General features: G+C 41.3%; 2 protein-coding genes across 9 annotated transcripts in view; one reads left to right on the plus strand and one right to left on the minus strand.

The window, feature by feature from the left end:
• Nucleotides 1–18,303, minus strand: part of LOC119654498 (myotubularin-related protein DDB_G0290005) — a 213,727-nt gene that overhangs the window by 24,055 nt on the left and 171,369 nt on the right. The window lies entirely within an intron of this gene.
• Nucleotides 17,038–18,303, plus strand: part of LOC119654501 (lipase member H-A) — a 60,436-nt gene continuing 59,170 nt past the window's right edge. The window contains exon 1 of the mRNA XM_038059934.1: nucleotides 17,038–17,504. Coding sequence (XP_037915862.1) covers nucleotides 17,453–17,504 — 52 coding nt within the window. The 5' untranslated portion in view covers nucleotides 17,038–17,452. The remainder of the gene's footprint in view (nucleotides 17,505–18,303) is intronic.

The following is an 18,303-nucleotide window of genomic DNA, read 5'->3' on the forward strand; positions in this document are numbered from 1 at the left end:
GGAAGTGGAGATAGGGTTTGGTAGTAGAGCTGTTGGTGTTGGTTCAGCAGGCATTTCCCAGGTTTTATGCTCCATCGTAGGTACCAATCCACGTTTCGCCCCGGGACCTATACTACCCTTTGACCTTTGAATGCTATCCCCGGACAATTTTGTTCGGATAATAGCAGCTTGCCAGGGGGATTGTAATGCGATCAGTTTTATGATCGCAACAATCCAGAGTAAATTGCGAAAAGAGGAAGAGTTGTGGAAGGCGCGGTTGCGATTGCCGCGGGGAGGCGGAAGAAGCCCTAGCCTATTGATGTAACACCTGAAGGTGGTTCCACGGGGTAGGGGGGGGGGTAGTCAGGGCTACTTTTAGTGGGGAAAAATCCCACACATTGAAGTATCTAGGCCAGTGCCTTTTAAAGAATTGCACCTCCTCAAAAAAGAATATATAGAAGGACGGGCAGACAGACATTGAATCGATTCTAATTACAAACAGTCTCCTAGTCAGTGTCAGTGGAAGAAAGTTGGAAGTTATCATGCCAGGTCAAGAATTTGGGAGTGACGCTGGATGGACAATTCGGTTGCTTTGCTAGGACTCGAATCATCTGAGAAAGCAGACACTTTGGAGGACGGATAAATTTAAAATAGAATATGGGAAAGGAGAAATATAAATGAAGGAATACAAAATACGAACATAGATACTATGTATAACAGTACATAATAATATTAAATATTAAAATAAAAATTCGAAACCGTTTTTTTTTTTGTTTTACAACAACTTTATTTGAAGATATGCATATTTCAGCGGCTATTTTTCCCTTTCTTTGTGGTTCGAAAATCCAAAACAGAAAGAAATGTTGTTGTTGAATGTAGGGAACAAAATATACCATGTCAGTATTGATTGACGAATATTAAATGAAAGATAAGTAAGATTTATGTTTGGCTATTTGTTACTTTTTTTGCGGGAAACTTAGCCAATATTTTTTCCATTTACTCATTTTAGCTCCATTATGTTTGTTTGACTGTGCAGCGGGCAGCAAATATAATTATTTAAGAGTCATAAACCCAATCCTCAATTTCTTATATAATATCTACACATTTATCTATCAAATGGTAAGATATCAAATGCTTGAGTTGATATTTCAATCAAAACTAATCCATTGCATCAAAACAAAAGACTTAAGCCAGCAACTCGATCGTTGAACATGTGAACCAGAAATCGAAATTCCGTTGAAATTACATTTCTCTTCACTTCTTTAATAGTGACCTTTAGCGAATCACTATGCACTACAAAGTCCTTGCTTCGAACACTACATGCACTTCGATATTAAACCCAATTATTACTGCAAAATTCAAAAACTGCTCGATTAGGTCATGAAGGATTTCAAGTCCAATCAAACAACCACCCGAGACTCAAGTTGTCGTGAACATTAATCTCAATGGCTCTTGGGTTCTCCATCGGAAAAGCAATTAATCACGTGTGGCAAAAATGATAATTATTGAGCGCAAATGTGGGACTAATGTAAGAGCTTAATAACCTCTTCCGGTGGGTCTGCAGTGGACTTTCGTAGCCTTGCATAAATTTTACAAGTTATTCGCTGGGAATTATAAAAGAAAATCATAAAAATTCGCGGTATTGGCCATGGCCATGAATGTAAAACGGAAACATATGAAAATGCAAGTGACCAGTTTGGAAGCGTGCCCAGTGGCTGCGTTAAGTATCTTTTTACGCAATTTTCGCTGGTCAAAGCGATGGATTTCTGTGTATAAATGGCGAGGTGTTAATAAAAAGATTTGTTCGTTTGATTGTATATAAGTCTGTTGACGCTGAGATTTTTTCAAAGCACAAGATTGAGTAAATGCGTTTGACTGAGTGTAAACCTCATTAAAATTTGGTGTCTATTTTACGAGTAAATCTGAAACCCCTTCCCATAGAGGTTTTTCGAGAATGGTTATTGGCGGGAGGGGGCGAGGGTTTTAGAGGTGGGACGAGGAGAGGGTTTTAGCAGCTTTATTACGCTTGTGTCGGGGATCATGTGTATTTCTTTGTGATGTTAGCATAACGTGTCATTATTTATTTGCTGAAAAATTAGTTGAGAATAGGCAGAATAAATATCTGTTCAGGGACGTTTCAGTGCTTGTGACAAAATAAGCGATTGACTTGGCGTGTTATCAAAAAGCTACTTCCGATTTATATGACAGTTTTCCCATGATATGTTACATTCCATTTCCAACGCCTGTTTGCCGTCGACTTTGCATATTAATATGATTATTTGCATGAATATAAAGGAACAGGTATCTTATGGCTTTCAATGAACCCAAATTGTAGGAAATCAAAATTAAAGCGTGTACTTTCGAACAAACTTTTCAAGCTTAAAAGAAGAGTTTCCTTTGTTATCATAAGTAAATTAGTAGATAATGCCCTATATATAATCAATACATTTTCTTTTATATGGCACATGGAAATATGTCCTTAATACTGTAGGGTAGGTAGGTATGTATCAGTGGCCGCTCCAAGGAGCCCAATTTGGTGCGCCGTTTTGATACCACAAACTCCTAAGATCGTGACTGTTGTAATGAGAGCAGGGAGGCAGAGTCCAGCCGGCTCGGATTTTCAGAACCAGCCCGTAGCATTCACGAAGGAAAGCAGCTCTCCAACCTGCAGCTAGAAATCTCTCTGAGCTCCCCAAAGAATGGTTTGCCCAGTGTCCGCAGCCTGACTCGAGCCAGAGCTGGGCAATCGCAGAAAAAGTGCATGAGGGTTTCCTTTCCTTCTCCGCAGCTTCGGCAATGCGAGTTGCAGGGTATGTCGAGCCTAGCGGCATGGTTCCCTATGGGCCAGTGCCCCGTGCAGGCCGCCGTAATCTTGAATGCATTTGCACACGTCGTGCATAGGAGCTCTCGTGATCGGGCTATGTTATAAGCGGGCCAAATACTCCTTGACTTGGCACAGCTTGTAAGCCTTCGCCATCTCAGGCCCGCGGCTGCTAGGTAGTGCGAGTAGACTCCGCCCCCGACAGCCGCCAGCGGAACACCGACTGTATTCGCCTGGCCAATCCGTCAGCCCGCTCATTCCTCTATGTTCCTATGCCCGGGAACCCAGAGGAGAGTGACCTTGAGCGTGCCGCCCAGACGGTTGAGCGGGTCTCTGCACTGCCCCACTAGCCGGTAAGATGTCGTTGTTAAGTACAAGGCCTTGATGGCCACTTGGCTATTGGTCAGAATGGCTCTGTTACGCTTGGGGCTCTAATCACGCTCCAGCCATCGACAGACTTCCAATATCGCCAGTACTTCCGCCTGGAATACTGTAATGATTAGAGTGGAGATAGGAGATCAGGTCGATCATCTTTAGTGGTCGATAACGACCTAGAGGGCAGAGCTATCCCAAAAATCTAAACAATTTGGCTAAATTGACCGTGAAGGTCCGCCCACAAAGATTGAAGCTCCATCAAAGTGCTCGGTCGACACGTTCTTGCACACCTCTGTGCTAGCCAGACTCGGGAATGTGGGGGGGTCCTTTGAGCGCTTTGATCCCTCACGCTTCATTACTAAAAACCAACGTGTCTTTTCCGATGCGTGGGTCCGCACCGGATTTTAAATTCGAGTTGACAACGAATTTCGCGACGGCCTATCGATGGACAAACAGAACGCGAGCTAAATTGGAAAATAGAAAAAAAAAACCGGCTCGACCGCGCGCGTGGAGCCGTAAGTCTCCAGACCCGAGTGCCGCGATCAAGGAGGGGAAGATCCACGACGGATCACCGTCTCAATTGCTGTCTCTTCCGCCTCAGATCTTGTACGAGGCGCGGCCTCTGAGGTTCCCACCCTTCCTCGACATCCTCCGGCCAGGTATTCATTTAGAGGATGTCCCTTCAATAGCAATTCTGCGGGAGTAAGGAGGAAGGAAGAGGAGGAAGTCCTCAAACTACGTTCAGATTATTCAGTCATCATTATTCAAGCATTCAATACATGTTAAAACAAAAATTATTACAAAAAGAAAAAATGAAAATAAAGATAACTAAAAGGTAAAACTTACAAGAAAAGAATAAAATAAAATAAAAATCATAAAAAAAAGAAGAAGAAGAAAAGAAAATAAACGAACAACTTACTCAGATGTCACTCCGAGCTCGGATTGATGCTTCTGGTACCTATTTTTTATTTTTAAAATTCAAAATATTAATAATTACAAAATATATAGTTCTTAGAAAAAAAAAACTAACGTTAATTCACTGCCTCTCTATAATTTCGTACTTCACGTTTTATGGGTTTGTTTTGTTTATACACAGCGCGGGAATTCCGACACTTTACTTCTGCAGCTAAATATTCACTTCATTCATCCGACACTTCAACTATCTGTCTTTTCAATTGTTTTTCTCCTCTTTGCCCTAAATCACTGTGCCTTTATCACTTGCCAACGATTGAACGATTTGTCAACGATTTGAACTTATCCACGGAATCTTTGTTTAAAATGCCCTTACGTTAGGGCTTAGCACAATATGGTTTTAGTTTTCTTCCCATTGAATTCTTTTCCTTTGCTCGCGAAAAATCTTCACACCTCCGGATTAATGATCCTCTTCTCTTCTCCAAGACTTTCTCTCTTCTTTCTTTATTTCTCCTTTCTCTCCTCTTTCTTTATTTCTCCTTCTATCAAAATTGAATTCTATTCCTCTTCCTCGATTCCCAAGAAAAACCCTCCTTCCTTTCTTTGTCTTCCACCAAGCACCAAAAACCCACTCTCCTCCAGACCAAAACTCTACCACCGTTCTTTCTTCCTCGATTCCCAAGAAAAACCCTCCTTCCTTTCTCCTGTCTTCCACCAAGCACCAAAAAACCACTCTCCTCCAGACCAAAACTCTTCCACCGTTCTTTCTTCACTCCTCCACCCAGCAACATTCTCGCTGTGCTTTGCTTGTGCACCGCTTCTATTCCCGCTACATAGCCTTTCTCACTCGGCAATGTTGTGGCAACATGCGCATGCGCCTGCAGATGCGGCAAATCATTCGCCTCCTGTCAAGATCAATTCGCTCGAATGCATTGAATAATGTGCAATCTGCGGCGAACATTAAGGCAATTGCACACTATTAAATGCATTGTTTAAGCAAATTAATTAAGAAAGAGCCGAATGAAATTCCGCTCCCGTCGCGCAGCCGCGGTCACTACAATACACTGGCGAAACCTGGGAGACCATACGACTTGGATACACCGTGTGTATACGAGAAAACCCCCGCGCCGACTCCTTAGGCCATCTTTGATCCGTCCGTAAAGAATACTGTGTCATAGTCTTGCAACACGCCGCCGGTCTTCCACTTTGCGCTGGTTGGAAGGTCCGCAGCAAAGTTTCTCGTGCAGTTCAGCTTGCGTGTGACATAGTCCGTGGGGGATGCCCAGATTTCTCGAGGTATTTCATCTAGGATGTTGCTGTGGCCGTAGGACTTCGCTGTCCAGCATCCGGACTCACGTAGTCTGACGGCACTGCACGCTGCAACATATTTGATGTGGAGATCTAGGGGGAGAAGATGCAGGAGTACATTGAGAGCATCGGCCGGGCAGGACTGTAGAGCCCCCGTAGCACCTGCACACGTGGTTCTTTGACTCCTATTAAGCTTCGTTCTATTGTATTTTTTCTTCAAAGCCTGCCACCATACAATAGAGCCGTACGTCAGGATCGGACGCACTACAGCGGTGTACATCCAGAGAACCATCCTTGGCCGGAGACCCCATTTCTTTGCAAAGGTTCTCTTACAGGTATAGAAGGCTATACAGGCCTTCTTAACCCTCAGTTCTATGTTCAAACTCTAATTTAGCTTAGGATCCAGGATTACACCCAGATACTTCACATTAGAGGAAAGAACCAATCTTTGTTCATTCAGCCGTGGTAGTTGGAATTCAGGTATCCTTGTCTTGGTGGTAAATAGCATCAGTTGCGTTTTGGTTGGCGTGTAGAGTGAAGAGTTTCCTTTGTTATCATAAGTAAATGAGTAGATAATGCCCTATATATAATCAATACATTTTCTTTTATATGGCACATGGAAATATGTCCTTAATACTGTTATATATGAAAAGTTCTATGATGGGAGCCATTTATAAATTGTTCATCAATCAGTTTAAAATTTCAGTTACAGTTGCAACTATTGCTACAACAGCAATATATCCATGTCACTCTCAATTGAAAGAATAAGATTTCGTGGTATGCGGAAATCTTTATCTTGAAATCCAAGAGCTGTTTGCATACTTATCTACGTTCTTCGATTTCAGATGGTTGATTCAGTTCTTCAAGCTTTTATACTTGAAATAGGATGATGGTACTCAATGCAACATTGAACAAGTGAATTTTGCAGTTTTATCTGTCAACCAAAGTGAGTGATGTGTCTTAAGTAAATAATATACACAAAATACAGATGAAAGTGATTAAATGAATTTAGTTACTTTGACAATCTGATAGCAAGCAGAGCGATAAAATGAATGTCGATGATACATGGTCATTAGAATCAATTTTATTTGTTCTGGTGTCAGTTTAAGAATCACATGGGACATCCAACGTCCTCTACATTTCTTTATGAAGATGATGTTTACTAGCGCCTTACAGCACAGTTGATCTCTTCGAAAATGGAATCATCGCCTCATATAACACGGTCTCAGACTGAATCTAAATAAAACAGATCCCAATAAAACAGGCACAGTGGCCTGTCCAGAACTGATTTAAATATTTCCAATCAATGCTATCATTCAATGGTAAACTGCGTCATGAAATTGCTTCGTGCATCAGTACAACTTGGATGAGCTGGCGTTCCATAATTGACATTCTTTTTGATCGACATATCAACGAACGTCGCAAACTGAAAATTAATCACAGTGTCGTCTGTTCTCTCGCTCTCTATGATTCTGAGTATTGGCTGACTATAAAAGGCAATGTATGGCGCATCGTAATAAATTCTTGAGAGATCAGCCGAACGCAGCAGACGTCTTTGGTCAGCAGCAGAGTGGTAAAAGTTTTTGAGAATTGCTAATTACAAATTTATTTTCTTTTTTCAGGAGTGGTTATCTTTTAGGTACCCTTTAGTGATAAGCGTGGATAGTGTTAAGTTTTTGTGGGTAGAAAATAGTTTTTGTTTTTTGAAGAATTTTCAGCAGAAATCGTTATGGAGACGAGGGCCCAGAAAGCCCCAGAAGTCCGATTACTATCGGACCAATCCCAAGAAAAACTAATCGCCAGTCTGCAACGCAGTCTGGATGAAATTAATAAACAGCTAGCCGCTGCGAAAATTGATATAGAGGAGCAGCGGAAGCAGAACGAGGGTCTGACAGCCCTCATTAAAAGCTTGCAGGAGTCAATAGACCTGCAAAACAGGGAGAAAAAAGAAAACGGCAAGCGTTTGCGTATCGAGAGTCCACAAGTGTCGGACTCGGAAAGCAACTCGTCATCGGAAGAGGAGATGTCCACCGACAACACGGACAACACCGCCACCGAGGAGGAGGAAGATGTAGACTTTCCACCTCTGCCGCCACCGAAACCTGTGCCAACTCATCCGCCCACTTTTTTTAAAAAAAAAAACCGTAGTGAAGTCACCGGAAAAGCCAAAGCCTTCAGGACAAGAGAGTCCTAAGGCTAAAGAAGCCGAAAAGGGCACGGTACCCGTAATTTTAAAGCAGCCATCAAAATGGCCAGCCATTGAGAACGAGTTGCGAAAAAGGAAAATTAATATCCTTCACGCGAGGAGGATTCACCTGGGAGTGAGAATAACTCCAGAGCAACCGAGCGACCACCGGAAGATCACTAAATTCTTTAGAGAAAGTGGAATTCAATTCCACACATATCTTCTCCCAGAAGAGAAGAACATAAACATTATAATCCGCGGGCTCGAGGGAATAGCGCCCGAAGATGTGAAGGAAGACCTTGAGGATCAGGGCTTCCATCCTATAGAGTGCTTCTTCATAAAAATGAAGAACGGGCCCTCCAGACTACTAAAGGTGTTAATGCCGAAAAACGAAACCGGCATATACAATGTAAAATCGATCTGCCACCTGATAGTGAAAATCGAGTCCCAAAAACCGAGGATTTCCCAATCGCAGTGCCATAACTGTCAGCAGTTTGGACACTCTGCGAATAACTGTTTCGCTGACGCACGTTGCGTTAAATGCGAGGGATCGCATCACTTTTCCAAATGCGAGAGGAAGCAGGAGCAGAAGGCAACCTGCACCAACTGCAAAGGAGATCATCCAGCCAGCTACGGCGGATGTCCAAAAAACCCTAAAAACATTAAAAAAACCTTCGCCCAGATGGCGAAATCTAATTCTTTTCCACAGGTATCACAGGTAACACAGCCAATCAATAAACCGACAGGAAAAACTCCAACAGCACCGAAAACTCCCTCTTCCTCAGCGAACCCGAAGCCTGTGCAAATGGATCAAGTGCTGAGCAGCATGCAAGCACAGATACAAAACATGATGGAGTCAATGATGACTAAAATGATCCAAAACCTGTTTAGCTCTCAGATCCCTCTAGGCAACCCAACTAAGATCCACCATGGTAAGCATTAAGCTTAACATTATCGCATGGAACGCAAATTCCGTAAAAGGAAAAATGGGAGAATTGAAAGAATTCCTTTTCGAGGCAGAAGTAGATATACTACTCATCCAGGAAACGTTCCTCAAACCAACAGACTCACTTAAAGTACCCAACTACGACATATATAGAAACGACCGACTTACTGGCCGTGGAGGAGGAACCGCAGTCCTCATTAAGAGAAGCATCGAGCATCACCGGCTTGGAAACACCACTCATCACTGGAATGGAAGCTATAGTCATCGAGGCAAGGACAGGACCAGCTGATATAAAAATCATATCAGCCTACCGTCCTCCATCAGCAGATAATTTTTCAGAGGACCTTCAATTGCTACTCAACGGGGACAAACCGACTTTTCTCGCCGGGGATCTGAACGCGCGTCATCGAGACTGGGGAGCAACCCGAAACACCAAAGCGGGGAGAGAACTGCTCACTTTCCTAAACGGAAACGAAGCAACTATTCACGCACCAGAGGAACCAACACATTATGGACGCAGCACGACCGGCACCATAATCGATGTGGCTATTACAAAGAATTACAGCAACCACATCACAATCAACGTGTTGGACGACCTCTCGTCGGACCACAAACCGGTGTTATTTTCAATATACAACATATATATTGAAAATCCACCGAAAATGATAAAAACCACCAACTGGGACACCTACCGCCACATTCTAAGACAATACACCACAACTTCAAAACTAGAAACTTCGGAACAGGTAGAGACAGAGATTCAAAACCTAACCGCCCAACTAACTTCAGCCAAGCAGAAGAGCTCAACGGAGAAGGAAGTAAATGACCATCAATACTTCCGGCTCCCAAGAAATATTAAAGAAAGAATAAGGGAGAGAAATCGCATCAGAAAAAGAGGAAGAATGACAGGAGATCCCAATCTGAAAAGAGAAGCGAATCGGCTCACTAACGTCATCAGAGATGACATTGACCGATTCAGGAACGAACAGTGGGAATAATTTCTCCAAAATCTAGATCCGGGAAGCAACAACTTCTGGCGGCTCAGCAAATATTTTAAAAGAGGCTCAAGAAGGCAAATACCTACAATTCATGGTCCCAATGGCCTTGAATTCTATAAAGAGGGAAAGGCCGAAGCGTTCGCGGACTCACTCGAACTCCAGTTCAGGGAGAACACCGCATCGGACGACGAATCTGAAGAAGAGTACGAGTCAGAAACAGAGACATAAGATGACTCAACACAAAGAGAAGACTGGGAACTGCAAACAGATCAGGTGGAAGTCCAAACCATCATCCATGAACTAAGCAGCAAAAAAACCCCAGGATGGGATATGCTTACAAACGAATGCATCAAGAATGCACCGAATAACATCGTCGAATCAATCACCGCAGTAATAAATGCAGTACTTCGTCTCAGAACATACCCAAAAGCATGGAAAAAGTCCATCATCATCCTTCTACTGAAGCCGGGAAAGAACCCAACCTTCCCACAGAACTGGAGACCCATCAGCCTACTTCCAACAATTGGAAAAATTGCAGAAAGGGTAATACGGAGCAGACTGCAGGATCAACTCAACGAGCTCAACATCATTCCAGAGGAACAATACGGATTCCAACGAGATCATTCATGCGAGCTTCAACTGGCCAGAGTAGTCCAGCACATTCGCAGTGGTTTGAACAAGCGGAAATCGACCGGACTAATAATGTTCGATATATCGAAAGCTTTCAATAAAGTCTGGCACGTAGGGCTCGTAGCCAAACTAAAGAAATTTAAAATATCTGATTCAATGATAAGACTGATCCAATCCTTTATTGCAGATCGAAGTTTTAGGGTGGCACTGGAGGGGCACCAATCAACGGAAAAAAGAATAGAGGCAGGAGTACCCCAAGGATCGCCGCTTTCCCCGCTGTTATACACAGTATTCACGGCGGACATTCCAAGACAATTTAACCGCTTCACAGGGATCTCCTTGTTCGCGGACGACACATGCCTCTTCCACACATCGAAACAGGCACGCCTCATCGCAAGTAATCTTCAGAAGGCAACCAACACAATGTTGGAATACTTCAAAAAGTGGAAGATAAAAATAAACCCGGAGAAGACCCAGGCAATCTTCATTACAAGAAAGAGAGAACAGAAACCGGGGAAAATCCAAATCGAAAATCAGCCCATCGATTGGAAACCAACAGCGAAATATTTAGGACTGACTTTCGACAGCAGACTAAATTGGAGAAAACACATAAAGTTGAAAGTAGATGCATGCACAGGTACGCTGAAATCCCTTTACCCTTTAATTAGATCTAAGAAACTAAACATTAAGAATCGACTTTTAATTTATAAACAATTAATTCGCCCATCTCTGCTATACGGGAGCAGTATTTTTTACCAAACATGTAAGACATATAAAAAACAACTGCAAATATGTCAGAATATAGCTGTAAGAAAAATTTTCAATGTCCCGCATTATATAAGAAACCTAGATATACATAGCGATCTAAGATTAGAAACCATAGATAAGTATATTAAAGATAAAGCCCTGAAATTATTCCAAAAAATTGATTCCCACAAGAATAAAACTCTAAATATTTTAAAAACAGAAAAACATAAAAAAGAAACTTATCCTAGCTTAAGAGCATTAGTATTGTAAGAATGTATAGTATTTTAAGGTAATTAGTATTATAAAGTAGTATTGTTAATATTGTTAGTTAAGATAAAATTAGTTAAGTTAAAGTTAGTTAAGATAAAATTATTATTATTATTAGTATTGTAAGTAATTTATTACTAGTATAAGATATAAGTTTTATAACGTTGTTGAAAAAAAAAAAAAAATAAAAAAAAAGAGGAACGATAACCAACCAGAGTAAAGATGGACAACAATGTCCACAGCGAAAAGGGGAGCAAAGGTGTCGAACACCAGCTCCAGATTCATCACAGTTCCAAGCATCGTAATAATGAAGATGAAAATGTTGCGTTGGACCAGTGGCATAATATCCCTTGATCACATCTGACATGAAGATATCGGCGACAGATATGGGGTTGCATCGATGGTATGGTCACATAATTTGCGCTAACGACAGTTCAGTTGCCAAGATTGGTCTGAACATAAAAATTGATGGGAAACGACCAAAAGACCGTCCAAAACAATGATGGCTTTATACACTGGATGGTGATGACATCCAGAGCAGGCCGTTGTCTAAGCAAAAGGTTCACAGAATTTGCACAATATTCACAGATGAAATACGGTAACCACCATAAATTGGCATAAGAAAGAGAATCTCTTGTTAAACATCTTACATGCTTTCCATAGGCGAGTAGCCTATTGCACCCATCAGCGCCCAGAAAGAAAAGAGGTAATCAAGCGGGGAAACCAACAGAAAGCAACATAGGTAAAATAAGCAGAAAATTGTCCAATGGTGTTATTGGGGTGGATAAAAAATACCTTATTTAAAAATACAGCTTAATTGTTCCAATTTAAAAACAGAAATTGTCCGACAGTGCCCTTAGGTTACTCTAGAATTTGATTACAATTCAAATTCACGGGTTTTTTGGAATGCATTCTTTTTAAGGGTGCATCATTGAAATTATCGTTCATCAAGCTGATTTAGTTAAGACCTGGGTCACTAGTGATGCAATACATATTGGACGACTGCTCATGGAATAGTATTGTGGAAAACTGGGCCAGTTCTACAATGTTTTTCTTGGTTTAGAGGCGATGCTTGAACGCATGCAACCCAAACTCATTTGGTATGCACTAAGCCAATATCTAATGCCAGGCGATCTCACCTGCAGAGGTAAATTGTTGTACCACGGTCCAAAGAGCAGAATTCAAAGTGTAGCAAGTATATCAGCATCTCCTTCAGTGTTCACCGGGAAGTAAGCATAATTTTTTTTTATCTATTGTTTACATAATGTCCTCAGAAGAAGGAGCAGGTTAGTGACTTAACTTACACTTAAAACTAATAAAAGAGACAGGGGGCCAACGGATCCAAGCTGCCGGGCATTATAGCGCAGGCATAACCGAAAGTAGATCTCGAGCCACAAGCAGAGGTTATCCGCACTACGAGCCCCACAGAAAACAATACCGAATATAACACCCGGGTGTCAAAAAAAATAGCAGCCACGAATTCACAGACCCAAAATATTGCGAAGTGGCTCCTGGAAGAAGTCAAAAGATTAGGCCTTCAAATAGGAAAATGGACAGTGGGAAACAGCAGGGAAGTGATCGCCAGACTCAACGAGGCGAGGGGGATGCAACGTGATGAAATACTAGATAGTATTCTTCGACGTAAAAGCGCCAAAAAGCCAAGTGTACCGATGATGGAAGCCCTCAAACCACGGTTTCCAACACAAAATGGCGGCATACAACTTATGATTCACAGGATGGTTACAATACTGCTCAATGAGGAAAGACGGAAAAAGGAAACGAACCACATGTTGGACATAGCAAAGAAAAACGGACACAACAGGGACTTCATCGTAAGTCGGATCAAAAGCTACCCCAGGCCTCAAAGTAACAACTTTTGAGACTCCTCCAGGAGCCAACCAAGTTAATGAGTAACATTAACCTATTCGGGTCTTCTCGATCAGTTGACGATACTTACTGAGGTCCCTAATACAATCAGTCAAGGATAAAAAAGAGTATACCGAAGAAAGCGGCATTTTTAAGATTTCCTGCCTAGATTTATGTAGGGCAAACAAAACGGCTAGTCTACACCCGGGTGTTAGAACACATAAAGGAGATCGACTCCGCAAAAAATACGGGTAACTCATAAAGTCCGCGGTTGCCACACATATAATAAAGCAAGGTCTCCATTTGACATTGGCCAACGCCAATATTTTGAAGGAAGTCAACCACGGCAGGAAACTAAACTCCTAGGAGAGCTCCCAAATTTGGAAAATTCCTCTCTAAAAAAGGCTAAACATGAACATGGGCAACAACTTTTCTACTTCGGTGAAACTTTTAGGAAAAACTAGAAAAAATCAGATATCTTAGGAAAAGGATGTTGGAGAAGGTTTAAGCGAATAACACATCCAGTGATATTTGCTGACAGTTAGTGTCAAATTGTTAACCGAGAGCCAGCGGACCAGCATATCTAGGTGGGCTTGCAACGGATCACAGTCCATTGAAGACGAAAAAAAGGCAAATAATTAAGGGTCCTTTGGCTAAAGCAAATACGGGGTGGAGAGAATAGAGGGAAGGTTATTAATAAAAAATAGGAATAATAATGGGCCAAAAGTAGAGCCTTGGGAATCCCAGAAGAAGGAGGGAAAGAACGGGATGAGTAACCATGAATAGAACCTCTGCAGGTACGGCTTCATAGGTAGGAAGGGAGCCATGATATGATTGAGGAAGGGAAGTTGACTAGAGAGAAAGAGAGGGGAAGGGGGATATTTCCGTCAATATAGTCAAAGGTATTGGAGAAATCGTTGTAAATAGTCCTGTTGTGAATTAAGATATTTAGCAACCCTGCTGCTCTGTCAGTATGAGGTGACTGAAGTGAGAAGTAGTGTATCCTTCAGGGCGATGTTTTTATGGAATTCCGTGGTGAAACAAGTTATACGAGAATGCAGACAAGCAGGAAATAAGGCTTATATCTAGAGAGGCGATCGGAAAGGATATTGTATTATAAAAAGTGGTGAGAGCTTGATTACAGGTTGAGTTAGATAATACATGATCCTAGTGGATTGAAGCTAATCCTGAGTTGAGACCGTCGAAGTTGGTTTTGCGAAATTTGAATTTAGCTGATTTACTTGCGGTTTTAGAGTTTTAACGGAACATTTCCACTTCAGATGCAAGTTGGGAGTAGTGAGCGTCGATTTTAACATGCGGGGATATCCAAGGAACTATGGAGAGGAGACGCTCGGGTGGGTGCAAGGGTGTGGTTCAAGGAGTTTTTAATTATGTCGAATTTCAGGGCAGGACAAATATTCATAGAAAAGGAGAGTAGAAGGGGCGAGTAGGAGGGGTTGTTGGAAGGAATTGGAAAGCAAGGAGGATTATGGCAAGGCTGAAAATCGTGCATAGGAAGAACGAGAGAGAAGGGAATCTGACAGTAAGGAGTTCTGACATACCATCAAACAATCCTTCATATAGGTAAGAGGGTCCAGCAAAAGGACGTATACATAAGTACAATGAACGGGAAAGAGACAAGAAAGGGCCTTGCTCGGAAGAAGGACATTTGTGGCCAATATAGTTTGAATTAATTGGAGGAGGGGCTTACCTGATGGCATGATTATATTATTGGTGATTATGATAACTATTGAAGATTGGTTTGAATATCAAAGTTGATGGGAAATTACCCTAAAGGCTGATCGAAATTACGATGGTTTTAAAAGGTAATTTAAAAAGCTCCCGTGAATTTACGACAGAGAGAAGTGGCGAACCCAATCCTGGCGACCATATTTTCGTTTTTTCGCCACCAATCCAAATCATCAAGTACTTTACTTCCTACGAGTCTTATGGTTGCTTCGACTTATTGGAATAGTATTTTTATTTATATTCTAAGTTACCTGTTAGTCCTTGAGTTCGTTAACTTTCATACGAAAGTTCATAAAGGATTTGTGAAAAAATGACCAGTTTTGTGTCTACCAAGAATAGCTGTAGCATCCGCAAAGGTGATTGATTGTTTAAATGCGTATCGTAAGTATATCGGAATAAAAAAAAGAATTGCCCAAGGACCATAAAAATTGTGTCCCTGCGAACATGGTTGGAGTAAGTGTACTTAAGATGGTTTATGAATGTCGTGACCTTTTGTACGTAACTTCGCGCCTTTCATCTTCTAATTATTTATCGCCTTATGGAGTTTGGATTTTTCCGGCTTTCCGGTTTCTTACCAGGGCAGAGGCAAATCTTCAGACGATGCCTTATCTCTGCCCTGGCAACAGCGTGACAGAAGCGACTCGCAGATATAAAATGCTCTCTGAGCATAAATCCGTCCATACTTTAGGCCAAAGCTTGGCCAGAGCTGAAAATATTTGGTGTAAGGATCGAGGGGTCTTAAATCTGCATCCACTTGATGTCGGATCGGACCATATCGGGAGCGACTTACTCCCTCTTTTTTGGTCTGGAGGTAGCGTCTGATAACTTGTCTCTGCCCTGATAAAAAACCGCAAAGCGGTCTTCGCCTAATTTTTTTTGGATAAATTAATTTTTTCAAAGTTATATGAAGGAAAAGACAGGTTGGTGCAAATAAGTCCGAGGGTGTTGAATCAACAACTGTTGCACAGCAAATTTGACAGCAGTTGTGTTTTCTGTTTTTACTTAAGCGTCTAGTGGGCTGCTTCGCTATTTCTCAGGCAGCAATTGTTAACCACAATACTCCACAGGGGTACCGAGAGCCCGGTGAATTTGCACTACTATTCCACAAACTGGAACGGCCAGCTCATACAGCATCCTGGGATTGTGAGCCATTATATATTGCATGGCATAATCTGCAATTGAGCTGTATTCAAGTTTTCGAAGTGTGTGTGGCTTTCTGACCCACATGCTAACGCAGAATAACATCTAGTCCCTTGGGCAAGAACGCTACATTTTCAGTATAGGGGTTGGTGGGTGTTTTTTGAATCTTTGAGAATCCTTCTACAATCTTATGCAGAATCAGGAATTCACGTAAGGTGGTAGCTGCAATTTACTCTTATGTTGTTTTTTGAAGGCATTTTTTGTTTAGGGATTGAGAAGTCAGAAGTCCACATCCACTTGATGTCAGACCGGACCAGATGGAGAGCAGTTTGCTCCCACTCTATATGGGCCACGGAGTCCTCTTTTTGGGTTTAACATCCAAAGTTCAAAAATTAACAAAGGGAAAAAGGCGGCTGCGGCTTTGTACCAGGGCAGAGGCAACTCATTAGATGCTGTCACACTTCCGCTTTAATCCCCAAACAAAAATTACCTAGCTCCGGCCAAGCTCTGGTCCGAACTGTGGCCTGATTTACGTCGGATATAATTCGCACCCTTGTTGTGTTTTGCGAATTATAAAAGGGAGTGTATAACACTAGCGAGCTAGCGTGTGATGAGTTGCCTCTGCCCTGGTACGAAACTGTAGCCGTCTTGGTCCATCGTTTAATTTAAATTATTTTCATGTTAAGGATAAAGGAAAAGGCGATATTATCTTAACCCGAAGGTTGAGTTTTCTAAACACTTTACTGCTCACATGTTGGAAAATTCAAAATTTCTTATCATTTTTCTTATGGATGCCCTACTTTTTATCTATTTTTATTTCATTTAAGCAAATATTAGATGTAAAGGTTACCCCAAGACCCCGGCCGAAAGTAAATTTAATAATTAAAATATTCAAATATTTAAAAAAGTTCAACATCAAAATATAAACAAATTCTTTCCTCACATCATATTTAGATTTAAAATTCATCACTTGGCGACGGTTATGACAGTATCTTATGGATTTACGATTTGTTTACGATTTGAATTTTGGCAATTATAGTATATGCAAACGTCGCACGCGATATGCATGCACAACGATATTCCCGCCAAGTTACTTATATGCCGTCCGCTTCCGTTTGGCGGCTAGTCGTGTTCTTTTGTTAGAGGCTAACAGTTTAATGCGAAACGTATTGCCGCGTCGACGGGTGTTTTTTTTTTAACGTAACCGCCGTCTGTAGTTCGCTATCTTTTTCAAATTTTTCTTCTGTCTACGAGCGGCTAGTGAACGAACGTTGAGTTATCTTTGGTGATGAAGAGATTGCATTAAAAGTTTTAGCCTATAACCAAATTGGATATGAAAATTGAAGAGATCTAGCTAATGCCAAGTGTGTCTTTATGACAGTGTATCTTAACAAAAGAAAAGATAAATGAAGGAATATCAGTAAATAACTTAAGCTTTGGCGTGTAGTGTTTAAAAACTTAGCGGGCTTCTAGATTGTTTATGTTTGTTTAAAATCTGATCATAAAAGGAGTAGAGAAATTGAATAACAATGGTTTTGCCTGCCAACTCAGCACTATGCAGTATCTTTACATTATACTTTGGTAAGTCGGAAAACAACGGATAGATCATTGGTATAAAAGGGAGAAAAGAGAGTTTTCCCTGATTTTATTCATTAAGTGTAAGCGAAAAAGACATAAGTGGCCCCAAACTCTTTAAGGTGTGTTATTAACTCAGTAACATAGAGGAAGGATGAATAACATAAGGATTGAGATATAGTGTAAACAGTGCAGCATAGACTAACAATTGACGTTAATTAGAAACCCGATTATTCCAAAAAAATATAACAGTACACTGACCTAAAAATTCTACAAGATTTCTCTGAAAAATTGTGAATCATCTTGACCCTTCCAGGCTTCTCGATTCAAAGCCTTACAACATCCCTTAACGCGAAATGTAAAGCACAGGGGGCTAACCCCCTTTTTAGGGTACTTGAGGCGCTACTGGCTGTATGTGTAATGGCAAATTGGATAGTAGGCGCATAATGTTCTTCTAGCCCTACCGAGTTATAGCGGCGTCTGAGGAGGTTCTTGGTAATTGGTAACCTTTCTAAAAAATCAAAATCTAAATGTACCCTCTAGGTATTTAGGCGTAATTATATGAATTACCATTTTAGAACGTCAAAAATGGTAATAAGCTTTTCGTTTACATAAATTAAACGTACCTCCTTAAAGTAATAAGCTTCATCCTTTATGATACGCCCTGAATATATGCGAAAAACAAGTCAAAAACCGGAAATTTGGCGCTCCAGGTAGGGAAGGTTTTGTGTATTTTTTATGTAAGAGTATTGGGTGCTGGTTGGGTCTATTTGTGCTATAGTGCAGTGTAGTGTATATATACGAT

The sequence above is a fragment of the Hermetia illucens genome, chromosome 4 (assembly GCF_905115235.1).
Source record: "Hermetia illucens chromosome 4, iHerIll2.2.curated.20191125, whole genome shotgun sequence".
Classification (NCBI taxonomy): Eukaryota; Metazoa; Arthropoda; class Insecta; order Diptera; family Stratiomyidae; genus Hermetia; species Hermetia illucens.